Source organism: Poecilia mexicana, unplaced genomic scaffold (genome assembly GCF_051168715.1).
Source record: "Poecilia mexicana isolate PSO_F unplaced genomic scaffold, ASM5116871v1 scaffold_2, whole genome shotgun sequence".
Lineage (NCBI taxonomy): Eukaryota > Metazoa > Chordata > Actinopteri > Cyprinodontiformes > Poeciliidae > Poecilia > Poecilia mexicana.
Window position 1 is genome coordinate 29,677,697 of NW_028263371.1, and position 14,353 is coordinate 29,692,049.

Sequence of the window (14,353 nt, forward strand, 5' to 3'; positions counted from 1 at the left end):
GTTCCTGGACTGGAAGTCTATTCTTTTGGTCTTGATAAGTGTGGAAATATAAATACATTTTGGAAAAGTATTTGGATTCCTACACTATATTCCCTATTCACTTGTCTAAATGTTGTGTCCTTTCTTTCATCCTTCCCTTCTCGATTCCTTGGTTATGTCCTTCCTCTTGTTCATTCATTTTTAAGTTTTTATTTAGTTCCTTTGTTGTCTTTCTGTCCTTGTCTGCTACTGCTTCTCTCTTCCTACCTCTGTTCCATCTGTCCTTTTTTTCATCCTCCCTTCCTTTTTTCCTGCTTCTCTTCCTTCCTTTCTTGTGCCCTACCTCCCTTCGATCTGTCATTTCTCTCCTTCCCTGTGCCTCTCTGTGCCCTTTTTCTTGTTCCCTTTCTTCCTTTCTGTTTCTTTTCTTACTTCTGTTCCTTCCTTTTTGTATTTTGAAATCACTATAAAGGACTAAAACTGGATTTTGGACATGAAAAATGTGCAAAATCTATATAGTATTCAGCCCTACAAAGTCAATACTTTGTAGAATCATCTTTTGCTGCAATCTTTCGTACTCTATCAGCTTTGCACATCTGGAGATTGAAAGTTTTTGACTCAAACTTAGTCAGATTGGATGGAGAGCATCTACGAAAATCTATTACCCAGTTTTTCCACTGATGCTTCAACTTTTTGGTTTTTATTTTACTTTGACTAGGCCATTCTAGTGCATAAATATTCTCTGATCTAAACTATTTCATTGTATCTCTGGCTGTATGTTTGTGGTTGTCATTGAGCTTGTCGATACTGACAAGCATTAGCATGGTTTTATGGTTTCAATCTGGGGAAATTGTGGAAAATCTCGAGCGCTGTGAAAACTGAGGACCCTGCATGCACTCATGGCCCACAGAGGGCTTTAACCTTCTTGTTTCTCTTGGTCGTCAGTGACAGTCCAAACAGAATAGATCATGTTTCGTGGTTTCAATAGGTGGAAGAGATGCGTCGCGATTTTGAGGAGAAGCTTCGGGTGTTCAGCCAGGCTCAGGCCCAGTTTGAGGCAGATAAGCGGCGAGCGCTGGACGAGCTGAGGGCCACCCACCGACACGAGGTGGAGGAGCTCCGCAACAACCAGCAGAACCACAGCGCCACCTCTGCCGAGGACCAGGAGAAACTGGCCGAGCTGCATAGACAAGAGGTGGGCCACGACTATGAGACACAGGAAGCTAGGTGTGCAGTTATAAGGAGCCACATTCTTGATTGGCTTGGCTCAGTCCGAAGATCCTACGCTTAGTTATTATTTAGCTGGAATTGCTGTTTTTGAGGATTTTTTTTTTCTTTTGTTTTTTAATGAAAACTGAAAAAAAAACAACAACAAAAAAACCCGACAGTGTTACTGGTGCTGCTGTTGTTTTACGAGCATAATTTCAACTAAAAGTGGTTGTAATTTTGATCATAGACCTTTCGTTTTTATGCATGTCATTCCATTTTTCTTATCTCGCCTCGTTTTATCACATGCCTTAAAAAGCATTTAGGCGGAAATAAAACAGTGGGCAGACCTCAAATGTTTTCCGGTTTAGTTGCAGCAAATCTCCGATTGCATTCTGGCAGCCTGGAGCTACTGGCACGCCGGAGTACAACAAACAGATTTTCTTTCCACTTCACCCACTCCGTGTGTAGGTGGAGGCTTTGATGGAGAGGGTGGAGGAGCTGACGAAGGATAAGGTCCGTCTGGTGGAGGAGTACGAGGCCAAGCTGGCCAAGGCTCAGGAGTATTACGAGCGCGAGCTGGAGGCCATGAGGCGGACGCACCAGCTGACCACAGAGAACCTGCTGGCTTGGAAAAGGACGGAGGTGAAGGGGCAAAACTAAAAAAAAAAAAAAAACCCAACTGATTCTTCTTCTTTTTTCGTGTTTAATCCGTCTCTGCTCCCGTTTAGGTGGAGCTGCGGAAGGAGTTCCAGGCTCAGGAGGCGGCGCTGCAGCGGTCGCTGTCCAAGCTGAGGAGCGAGCTGCAGAAAGCTCAGGAGGAGGCCCGGGAGAACCGGGACAAGACCAACAGGCTGCAGACATCGCTGGCCAACGCAGAGGGAACCATTAAGGTGCGTCAAAGTGAAGAAATCATATTTAATCTGCACTAACCAGACATGTGCAGCTCCTTTTGCCAAACAGGTTATGATCTTTGTGAAATTTTGGTAAAAGAAGCAATTTTGGAACAAAGCTACAACAGGTCAGTTGGTGGTTTACAGCGAGCCATGCAGAAAAACGTGTTAAGAGACTTCAAAAGGCTTAAAACAGAGGCAGTGGTTTTTGTCTTGTGTTGTGAAAAAATAATGAAGTTTCCACAGTAAAAGCTGGAGCTTTTCTGTTTTTGCAAGTTTTAATGTCCTTAAGCTGTGAAGCACCGGATTTGTTTGTTTGAAGATTTCCTTTTTATGTATTAGAACAAACTAGTCAAATCACCGGCTTAAATCCAACTGAGGATCTTTGGCAGACTCCACAAAGAAGACTGAACGAAAGATTCAAAAAATGTTGAAATCCATGTTTTATTTTCTTCTCGCTTCACAATAATGCACAATTTGTGTTGACAAATGTGTTGTAAGAGGTAAAATGGATTGATTTTCAGCAGCTAGAGCATCTGGACCAATCAAAATAAAAGCAACATGTATGAATGAAACACCAAGTATAGAAACAGTAAATAATAGCAACAATTAAACCCTGTGAAACAGATTGAATTTGGTTCTTTTAGTATGAAAAACTGCCAAAATCTTTAAGATGTATTTAAACACTTTTACAGACACCATATAGACACTCAGATATGTTTGCAATATCGTCAGTATTTTCCATTCTGGGCTCAATTAGGTTGTCATTTCACATCAAAAATGCATACAATTGTGCAAGAATCCCCCTTTGTCTGGTTACACTCTGGTGAAAGTGGGTTAAATTGAATGAAAAACCACTGCTGAGAACAAAGGCAGAAGTAAAAGCCTCGGGGTGGAATCTGTTTTCGAGCAGGAGGAAAGGTAATGTAGTGTGCTCTGACTGAGCTGCAGGCCCGTGCGCACAGGAGAGGCTCGAATGGTAGCATCACGAGTGTGTGTCCGTGTGTGTGTGTGTGTGTGTGTGTGTGTGTGTGGGTGTGGGTGTGTTGCAGAACCTGCACAAGCAGCTGGAAGAAGCCATCCAGGATGGAGAAATCTGGGTGATGCAGCTGAAGGACACCGAGTATGAACTGGAGAGCAGCAGGGAACGGGTGCAGCAGCAGGCCACAGAAATCCTCCACAAAGCCAGTAAGACGTGACTCTGAAATAGGTTTCTGAGTCTGGACTGCTCGTGGAATTTTGTCCAGGATGAATACTGGGTTTTTTTCAGGTTCCTCATTTAAAGCTTGACATCATGAATAAATGGTTACGATTTGAATTAATACTCTAAACACTTTAGCTACGCCATGTAATCCTACACAGTTTTGCTGAGATGACTAAACTGCACCTCTAGACACATTAATCGCTTTTAGTTTCCCATAGGCACAGAGCTGATCTGTATCCATGGCGACCCGTCAGCTTAGATCAAACAAACCTGGCGTTACATGTAGGAGAAAAGGCATTAAAGTCAGAGATGCTGTTGTTTTTCTGTATCAAATCGGTATCGGCCGATACTGATCCTCAGATATCGGCATCAGTGTCAGAAGTAAGAACAAGTGTATCAGTGCATCCCTAATTAAAATAAATGTTCGAGTTGGAAAATATCTGGTTTTATTGGATAAGACACACAAACTAGAGGGGAAAATAAAGAAGCTGCTCAAACCACTGGGCTAATTATGATTACTTGCAATTTAGAAGTATAATTTGGGAGCATAAGTATGAGGTAACAGATCCCAAACCAGATATCTGAAGGGCGCCACAGGAGAGTCACTCAGCTGAAATGATTTGTTATGGTCTGGTGTCTGATTTTTCTTTTTTGACTCCAATATTTCCAGGTCAGATTGGTTCCTTGCAGGCCACCCAGATGGCTCATGAGGCGACCATCAGGAACCTGGACCAGGAGCAGAGTCGCCTCAAGGAGAAGATCGGCCGGCTGGAGGAGGAGAGGGAGGCCCTGCTGAACCAGAGCCAGGCCGCCAGCGACCAGCACAAGCAGCAGGTGCTCAAACTGGAGCAGGTACGACTTTTCCCCGTCCGCCGCCGCGAGAGACAGAAGGAGAGAACTGAACGTTCAAACGGATAAACTCCTTTCTCCATGCATCAGTCTCTTCGGGAGGAGCATCAGGGCTATGAGAAGGAGCTGTCCAGGCTGAGGGCTCACTACGAAGAGGAGACGCTGCGCTTTAAGGAGGCTCAGGTCCGAGCGCTGGAGGAGCTGGAGGAGAAGCATCGGGCGCTGAGGGAGGAGGCCCAGCAGGAGAAGGAGGATGAGAAGAAACTCCTTGTTACGGTGAGGCTGATATTGTATTGAGACACAAAAAAAAATCTAAATTAATTTGTGTTTGGCTAAAATATTCACACACTTAATAACTTTCACTTTGCAAATGTTAGCGCATTTTACTGGTTATATGATAGAACAACACAGAGTACATGGGAATTGTTAGTAGCCAAATCAAATTCTTGTTTGTAACAGAATGTGGAAAGCGTGTTTAGCCCTGTTTATCATGCAGCAAAACCCAAAAGACTTGCAGCTGTAATTGCATTTAAAAGCAAACACTCTACAAAGTATGAATTCAGGGGGCGATAAATGCAAATGCATGCAAAAATATGAAAACCATTCATTATTTTTCTTCCCCTTTGCAGTTACGCTCTGCTTCGTGTTGGTCCGTCATAGAAAATCCAAATCCAGAGTTTGTGTTTTGTAACCTTCCAAAAAAAAAATGAGAAAGTTTAAAATGGTGTGAATTTGAGTGCAATTTAAAACAATAAGTCGTGTTGCGCAGCCGTTCCATTTTCCCCTCACATCGTCGCGATCTGTTCCAGGAACTGCGCAAAACCGTCAGCCGGCTGCACACATCTAATTGGGTCAACATTAAGGCTAAAGCTTGAAAAACCGCATCAGCCTCCGTTTGTTTCCTGCTGCGTCTTTCACCCTGTCATCAGTTCCGTCGTCCTTCCCTCTCTCCGTCTCTCCGTCTCTCCTCCGCCCTTCGCATTCTTCCTCCTTTGTGTCTCACAGTTTAAAGTGGCTGCGTGAGAGGAATACAAATGTCCTCTCTGCTGGAGGAGCAGGAAGAACTACTGATCACATTATGCAGGTTAAATTAATTTAACCTGGACCATTTACCGTGACAGTGTCCCTTTTCTTTTCTACCAGCACTGGAACATCGACGCTGATTTTATTATTTTTTTTCCTTGCTGTTTAATCTGATCTCTTATAAAGAAGACAAGATCAGCCTCAGCTGTCGTCGGTCCGCTTTTGTACTCTTGTTGCATTTCATGTTTCTCTCTGAATACACATTATACATTTACCAGAGTTTTTCTTTTTCTTTGTATTTTACGAATAAATTGAGGTGAAATAAGTTTGTTTACAATAGAGAGCAACAAAATTGAATTTGTTCATTTTTGTTTGTCCCTTTTTTATGATCAACTCCGACTCTTAACAAACAATCTAGATACAAGAAGACGTTTTGGTGTTTGTTTTGTAAGTGGAGATCAAATTTAAACTGGGTTAGGATAAATCGCAGTGCGAGAAGCTGTAGATGTTTTTACTCTCCGTACCGTTTCATTTACTGTAAACAGTGTTTCTTTCTCATTAATCTACTGGAATCAGGAACATAAAATGTGCCAAGCTTTGTAAAAGTATTTTAACTTAACATTTTCTCCAAGCCGAGCTGTGGATTTCTGCTGCTCCTCCAAAGTTACCAAACAAATGTTAGTCGCTAAAACTCGGACGGCAGCTCTTGGATAAAGAGCCATCTTGTGGCTGTGAATTAACGTTGGATGGAAATGAAGTTGAAGTTCTTCTTCGGCATTTAGCTCATTTGCTACATCTGTTTTCCTGACCTCTTATGCTGCTAGTGTATTACAGCCACCAAATATTTATTTAAATGCCTGTTATCCATTTTCAAACCAAATGGAAAAGCAGATTGACTCTGGTTTTCTAAAATATGATCAATGATAAATGGACATTAAGCTTCTGCAGCCGCCGTCACACAGAGCAGGACTTAGCCGTGTTGAAAATTTGAGCGCTACGCTTTGAAACAAGGCCTGTGCAAGGACACCAATGCATTTCAATGAGTTAGTCCCTTGTCAAAATGATGCAAGAAGCTACAAAGAGCATGTAGCTGAGGTGAAACTTGCTAGGGGGCAAGTATTTTGACATGCACGCTCAAGTATATACACATTAATATACATGAGCTTAAGACAAGAGCCTCTGTTGTCACTTGTGGTAGGGATTTCTGCTCCGCTCCCATCTGGCCTGCATGAAATGAGCTCTCGCTTTGCGGTTTGTCCACATTAAAGAGAGGAATACTCCTGCGGTCACACCTTCGCGATTCAGAGCATTAGCCATGTTTGTAAATTACTCCCCGAATCGATATTTATCCAGCTGAGGCTGCAGATTTTCAGGGATTTCAAATTGCGCAATAAAACACCCAGATGGAAACGTCTGTTTTCCCGGTCGCTTCGTCTAGTTGGGGGGAAAAAAAAAAAAAAAGTCAAGGTGGATCTAAGGCGGCAGTTTGCATTCGATTTTTATGCATAATGTCGCATCTGCTTCAATGAATCCATACAAGAAAACACATTAAGGAAGAGCAAATACAGCAGAAATGACACGAATAGCATCGACGGGATACAACGGGATAAGGGGTTTTACACGCACTCATAAATATGTAACGACACGAATTCAGCTTAATTAATAGTATCCGAAAGGAAAGAGGAAAAACCCGCTTCGGCAAAGCCCCTGTTGCGGCGTTAGCAGAGCACAGAAATGCTTTGTGCGTTTTTATAAAGCAGCACACGTGGATGAATTACCAGGAGTAAATAAGAAACGGCGAGAAGCGGATGTGAGGAGGAGATTTTCACAAGAGAAATTCCGAGTGGCCCGGAAAAGGATTTGATGCTTCGGCTTGAAGGATTAAACCGAGTGGTCGCTTCCACCAGACGGCCTTTTAAAGTGTAAATGACAAGTCATGTGCCTCCTCCTCATCCAGTAACGCTCTGCCGCGCCGAACGGCTGCCAGGCCGCCATACCACGTCACAAATGGGATTTACAGTAGGGGCGGCTTATTAAATCTGCTGGGTTTTTTTTTTTTTTTTCTGTGTAGATTTTATTTTTGGTTTATTGAAGGGTAAATGGGCCACCAAGTCTTCACTGTCTGTGCAGGCAGCTGATAAATTGTATCAGGATGATGAATGAAACTCCAATCAGGGGCGATTCATCTAAATCTCACTGCTGCTTCTTCTTTTTTTCCCCTTCTGTCCAGAAAATGAGCCAGGAGTTTGAGATTAAACGTCTGTCCTTAGAGGAGCAGAGAGATCGCCTTCAGCAGCAACTGGACAACTTGAAGGAGGAGCTCACGGCCAAACTCAACATGGCCAATCAGGAGGTGGGAAATGATTCATACGCGTCCGATACTTTCCCAGTGACGACGCGGTAACCTCCGCCGCCGGTTCCTCCTCAGGTGTCCCACCTGCAGGAGATCGTGAGGGAGGGGGAGCAGAACCTGAATTCGGCTCAGACGCAGATAAGCTGCCTGAAGGAAACCCAGGAGAAGCTGCGGATAGAGCTGGACGCAACGAGAGGCCGCGTGCGAGAGACCAGCAACCTGCTCACTGACCTACAGGTGAGAGTCGGCAGCACAGTTCACCAGACGTTCCTGATTTTCATGCTTTTTACTCACTTTTGCTATTCCCATGTATACGTACATCAGAAAATGTTATTTTTATATCACGCATAACTGCAAAGTAACATTTAAATTAACATTTTAATATCAGAAGTGAGTAAAGTTCCCAAAAATTGTACTTAAGTAAGAGTAAAAAAGGAGTCATTCAAGAAATTACACGTGTAATATTTAAAAATGACAGAATCAGACAGACCAAAATATAAAATAAAGAAATACATTTATTTGTATATCCATTTACAATAACCACAATACTTTTACTCAAGTAAGAGTAGCGATACTTTATAACAAAATTCCTAAAGTAAAAGTAAAAAGAACAATAAGAAGAATACTGCTAAAGTATCTTTTTAATGTAACTTGTTGGAACTCTGTTTAGTGTGATTCTGGTTCTCTCTGCACACGTTGCTCTATTTGATCAATATTTGGACCTACAAGCTCAGGATAATCAATAACATGTAAAGGCTTTACATTTCTTCAACAGCAGAAAAAAGAAATATAGTGTTATATCAAAGTGCCACACTTGGATATCTGTGATTTGGAGTTCATAGAAGGATAAATCCACTGGAACAATCCTATAAACGGGATTTTCCACTAAGAAAATCTGAGAAATCTCTCCAGTCCTGACCTCTAAAGTCTCCTGTGGCTGCATCTTTCTCACATGAAACATCAGCGGAGATTCTTCCACAAAAAACAGAACGAAGCTTTTGTGAATCTCAAACTGTGTTTTGTAGAATCGCTGCTAAATTGGTAATTGAATTTTAATTTAAATATCTTCCTAATCTGGATAAGTAAGGAAAATAATTATAGTGTGCAAAAAGACTTGTGTAATTTCTTCTTTCTTTCATTTTCATTCCTTCCTACTTCCTTTATTTCCTTGCATCACTGCATCCTTTTTCCTTCCTTTCCTCCTGTTGTCCCTTTTTCCTTCTTTCCTTCTCTCGTCCCTTCTTTCCTTTGCCTCACCAAATCCCACCTTCAGATTAGAAAGCAATAGAAGCAGACTAATAAAATATTTGTAGCACCAGTTATTCGCTTATACCTCTTTTTGCATCTATAATCATATTATAGATGCATACTTGTTGGCAAACGTAGTAATATTTTGTAAAAAGCCGGGCTGCAAGATATTAGAAAAACCTTCTGCTGCTAAAATTAATCTGACGATCAGAAACATTTAATAAAGTGGACATTCTGTGCAAGTTGCACAAGGCTGAATTAATAATATCAAAGTTCACTGTTGCATGATTTATTTGTGTAGTTTTTTTTTTTTTTTTTGTCAAGTTTAATCCAACAAATGTTGAACAGGACTTGCACCCTGTAAATCTCGAGAAGCTTCGCCGCTCCGTCTCCCGCTGATTCGGTTTAAACTTCGCGTCGCAGACGTTCGGCGAGTTTGCAGACGATGGGTAGGGGAAGTTTCTCGGCTCTCAGACGCGAAAAAGAGGGGACTGAAAAGCGGCGAAACGGGAGGACCGAAACGCATTTGGAGAGCAGAGCGGGAGGAAATGAAGGAAACAAGTGCTGCGCTGAAGGCCAGCTGTGGGATAATGATGATGAAGCTATTATGAGTTGAGTGGCCGCATGTCTGAAAGGAACTCTGTCGGTGCGAGCCCTGTGAGCATGTATACACTGTGGAACGTGCTGTTTACGGAGGACAGACTGTATATTTTAATGCTAATTCTGACCATCGATACCACAGTGCGTTTTTACTCCATTATAATAATTTTCCTGCTGCTTGAATGAAAAAGTAAATGAGGGAGACGTGGATTGCAACGGAGAGAATGAAGAGGGAGAGATGAAATGAGAAGCAATAATTAGCTGAAATTGCAGTGGTCTGCTTTTCTGTCTTAATAGTGCCTGTGTCTACATAAAGGAAGGGATTTGGCAGAGCTGAACGCAGGATTTTACCTTTTATTCGCTTTTTAGCTCATTGCGTTTTAGACAAAAGCACAAAATCGACTGGGGCCAGATTTACTTTAAAATTAGAACACGCTTTGTTTTGTGGGGACTAAAGCTGGTTGACTCGGTAGGACGAACTGGAAAAGAAGCCAGAAATGTCAGCAAGTTTTCTATTTTTTATTTTTATCACCTTTATGTATCGTGATGTTCACCATATTACCTATTTGAATCCCCTTGGCCCTAAGACAACTAAAGTGATTGGCTTAGATGCTGACGGTAGCTGCGTTTTCATGACCAGTGTACACAAAACTTTGTCATGTTTCACTAATGTCGAAAAACAAAAACAAAATTTTGCAATTATGTTGTTTCCATTAAGTGAGAAATGCAATTAAAATCCCACGTGAATAAGTTTGTTCACGCGACAAGTCATTAAAAAACATCATCCTCCGACTACTTCCTGTTGTCTTCTTCATTGTTTGCACCGACGGTAACTTGTTGATCACGTGATCATGTTGTATGACGTGAAAAAAGTGTTTCCATTTCAGTTTTACCTAATAAATAAATAAATAATATAATTAATTCCTTGCAAAATCATAGAATTCCTTTAGTGTTCTCTTGACCAGTGTAGCAAAAGATGCATCTGCAGAACTTATTCACAGAGAAACAAGGGATGTTTTTTTTTATCTTAAATGCAAAATGTACATATATATTTTTGTGCAATTTTGGCTTAATTACTGCTCCGATGGTGTTGTCAGAGGAGTAAATAAGCTAACGACCTTTTTAAGTCAGAAATGGGTGGGAGGGGGTGGAAATTGAACACATGCATAATTGCAGCAATGGTTTTAGTGATGACAAATGTAAACACACAAACTGGAGTGGGAAAAGCTTTTCTGGAAAATAAAATGACTATGCATTATTAATTGCTGCAATAACTCTGCAAACGATTCCAGTCATGATGAAGAACTAGTTTAACTTAAAACAGCTGAGCTCGTGGAAAAGAGGAAGAAAAACAACAAGCACACAGAGATGACGTCAGCATGTCTCCATAACAGACTCTCTCCAAACATATAGCGAATCTATGCAGAAAGAGTCATTTTCAAGCTTCACTGCTATAATTTTCTCTTTTTATGTCTTTGTCTTTATCCTAAAAGTGAAATTTTACATAAGAAAAACAAACATCTGAGCCATGCTAACCCTTATTTAGACGCAGCAAAATGTAAAATGTCATCCTGTCGTAATTAGTTCTCCGAAGCAGCAGAGTTTGGATTTACCCACTCGAGCAGCGCTTCCCCTCGCAGCTAAAAATAAGAGCATTTAAAGGTCTTATAATGAACTCATCGGCACATAAGCTCTGAATCCTCTTCAGCTGCTGGAAATGACTGACCTGATGAAGTTCGCATCAAAAGCAGCACTTTAGAAATGGACGTGGAGGTTGAGGTGCTGTGTGTCACCCGGCAGAATTTATTTATTCTTTAAAAAAAAAAAGCTTCTTCTGCTTAATTCAGGAAAAAGAAAAAAGACACAAGAATGCATTTGAATTCCCTCATTTGTGCTCCCAGGAGGAGATTGAGACCCAGAAGCAGCAGCATGATGCCAGGGTGATGGCCATCCGCACGGAGGAGAAACAGAAGATCGACAAGATGGCGGACGACTTGGATCAGAAGTGGAGGGATGCTCTGCGGTGAGGAGGAAACGAATCCCATCTCATCCCTGTCAGCCTGTCGGTCTCAGCTGTCTCGTTTTTGGTTTTGCTATTTGTCTTCTAATTCGTGTCTGTCACTCCTCACCATCCTGCCGCGGTCGCCCTTATTATCAGAGGCGGACAGCTTCTTGCTGTCCAAGAACGGACGGCTACTAATGAGACGGAATAAAAACAAACCCCTAATTTCCCAGACTGATGAAATATTTGCAGATCTCCTTATGCCAGCTGGAGACTAAACACACAAGCACAGAATATTAACGCAGACGCGTCTGAAAAATTTGCTTCAACGGATAAAGTTTTTTTTTTTTTTTTTAATTACAAGAATAAAGTCAAAATAATACATTATTTTTTGTGTTATATGAGTAACTCTACCACAGCTTGTAATAGTATAAGTCATAGTATTACGAGAAAAAAAGTTAACTTTATTCTCATATTATGACTTTATTTTCATATAATTATGACTTTACTCTCATAGAACTTGATTCTGGTATTATAACTTATAAACTAATAAATAAATCTCATGCAATATTTTAGACTTTTATTTTTGAAAACCAGGATTTAATCTCTCCAATAGTTATAAAAAGTCACTTAAGACCAACATACAGGGATTTTTAATACAGGAATGTTATTGAATGTAATGTATCCAAGGATATTAATGGAAAGTCCAGTGGAAGAAAAATCTGTATTTTCAGCTACAAGTCACAATCCTCAAAATGAGCTAAAAACACAAAAGATGTCACTCTGTGTGTAATGTTTCTATATGAAATATTTCCACTGCCTTCTCCAGGGAGGAGGTGCGTTTGTTGAAGGACGAGCTGAGCGAGGAGTACGAAGCCGACAAGCAGGCGGCTCTCAGTCAGCTTTCCCAACAGAAGGAGCTGGAGCTGATGGCGTCACGAGAAGCCTGGCAGAGGAAAGTGGAAGATCTGCTGGAGCAGGTAAAACATGGTGGCACTAAACTCATTCAGGCTAAGGTCGTGACCCTTACTCTTCTGCATCTTTGCCTCTAAATTCCCCAAAGAAATTGTTGAAAAATGAGCAAAAATAAACGTGTCTCAACCTGTCAAAGCTTGAACCCGGCTGAATAAAAGAAACCCAAATGGGAAACATCTCTGCAGGAAATGATAAAGTGAAACAACGAACAAGCTGATTTGAAGAAACATTAGAAACAAACCAACTCTCCCTTTCTCTCTGCATTTCATTTTCTCACTAAGAAAACCTCAAATGGTTGCAATTTAAATCTGAACCAAAATAAAATAAAAGCCAGAAGTTTTGACACTGAGCTCTGGTGTCCCTGAAAAAGTGGGCAGTGATTTATTCCACACTGAATAAAGTACGAAAGCATAAACAAGCTAACAGGCTTTAAAAAAAAGAAATTAACTTCATATGAATCCCACAAAAATGGGAGTGAAGGGGCTGCTGGAAATAGAAAGCTAAATTTGGACCAGATGGGAGTGGGAGGACGGATTTCTTGATCTTTTTTTTTTTGTTTATTCTGAACAAAGCGATAACCTTTGACCCCGCCGCCTCGTTGGGCGCTTCTGTGAGTGACGGCTCCACTTGATGTCGCCGTCTGTTGACAGGCTGAGGCAGAACGGCCTGTCAGAGGAGACAGACATGCAACCAATCTCACGTTCACAGGCTTCCCGTTCTGCTAGTGACTTCATTAACTCACCGGTTTTGTCATTTACATCCAGAAACTATCAAAGCAGCAATAACTTGGTTAGAGAAATGAGGGATTTAATTTGTTGTTTTCAGGTTTACTCTTCTTCGCTCACAGCGATGTATAAAAGCTTGTTTTTATAACTTTTTCTTTTGCCAAAGCAACATGTTTTTAGTCCTGTGAGGATATGCATATGCATGCTGCATGTTATCCTGAAGAAGACCTGGAGTGTGTGTGTGTGCGGGTGTGTGTGTGTTTGAAACTGATATGTATTCGTTTTCTCGAATCCCTGCAGCTACTGTTTTGCTTTTTTATTAGAATTTAAAATTAGCAGAGGAAGGACGGTTGGAGGTGTTGGGGTGTTTTTTTTTTTCCTCCTTAGACTCGTGTCAGTTCCTGGGAAGCGCGCTGCCTCTGGGTAATTCAGAGCTCCACTGAGTCACAGCGGAGACTTGAAAGAGGCACGTCTGGATTTGACCAGAACGCTGCCGGCCACCAGATAAACTTTTGACGTCTGGTTTGAGCCAGACGAGCACGATTTCGACTTCTGTTAAAGAGCAATCGAACACTTGAGGACAGTTGTAGATTGCTTTTAGCTAGTTTTTGTTTTGGACAATTTCAGTATACCGCAGAAAAATTCCATCTTAGGATATGGATCATTTGCAGAACACACACGTTTCTTTGCATTTGTCCGTTTTTTGTTTTTTTGTCTTTTTTCTGTAAATTTGGACTTAAAAGCCTACTTCAGACAAACTCCAAATTGCTTTTTGCATTGAGCATTTACTTTATAAATGCTAAATAATTTAGTTATCGTTTTTATAAATAGAAACTGAAAGATGTTTGTCCCGTCTGAAGGATATCGTATTCTCCTCCTATTGGTCCTTTTGGCATTTTTGTGTATGAATGAAATATATTTTGCAGATCAAATAGGAGTAAAAAAAAAAAAAAGATCAACTTTCATATGAAAGATTGAGGAATGACTTGAAGAAATAGACCCTTTTTTTCATCTACAATCTATATCAACTTATTTATTTGCTCTGCCAACTCAACATCTCCAAAAAACAGAATGGCAAATGTAAAATCATTTATCGATGACATTAATTACCCATCCCGTCTACATCTCGGATTCTGCGACGCCATACAGTCCATCTGGTAGCTGTTGTTTGCGGCCTGCGTAGCAGCTAGCCTCTGCTGTGCGCTCTGCTCTGCCCGTCAGCCTGAAACGAGACGCTCCGACTCGACGCCGACTTGAGGGAAACGTGCTCATCCGTTGCGTCGCGTTGACAGTTGT

At 41.3% G+C, this 14,353-nt stretch overlaps 1 protein-coding gene across 1 annotated transcript in view; it reads left to right on the top strand.

The window, feature by feature from the left end:
* The window catches only part of LOC106904747 (protein FAM184A), a 38,159-nt gene that overhangs the window by 8,948 nt on the left and 14,858 nt on the right, over window positions 1–14,353 (top strand). The window contains exons 5-14 of the mRNA XM_014969204.2: window positions 968–1,174; window positions 1,657–1,830; window positions 1,917–2,078; window positions 3,131–3,266; window positions 3,953–4,134; window positions 4,222–4,407; window positions 7,385–7,507; window positions 7,583–7,744; window positions 11,257–11,378; window positions 12,187–12,337. Of these exons, the coding sequence (XP_014824690.2) occupies window positions 968–1,174; window positions 1,657–1,830; window positions 1,917–2,078; window positions 3,131–3,266; window positions 3,953–4,134; window positions 4,222–4,407; window positions 7,385–7,507; window positions 7,583–7,744; window positions 11,257–11,378; window positions 12,187–12,337 (1,605 nt within the window). The remainder of the gene's footprint in view (window positions 1–967; window positions 1,175–1,656; window positions 1,831–1,916; window positions 2,079–3,130; window positions 3,267–3,952; window positions 4,135–4,221; window positions 4,408–7,384; window positions 7,508–7,582; window positions 7,745–11,256; window positions 11,379–12,186; window positions 12,338–14,353) is intronic.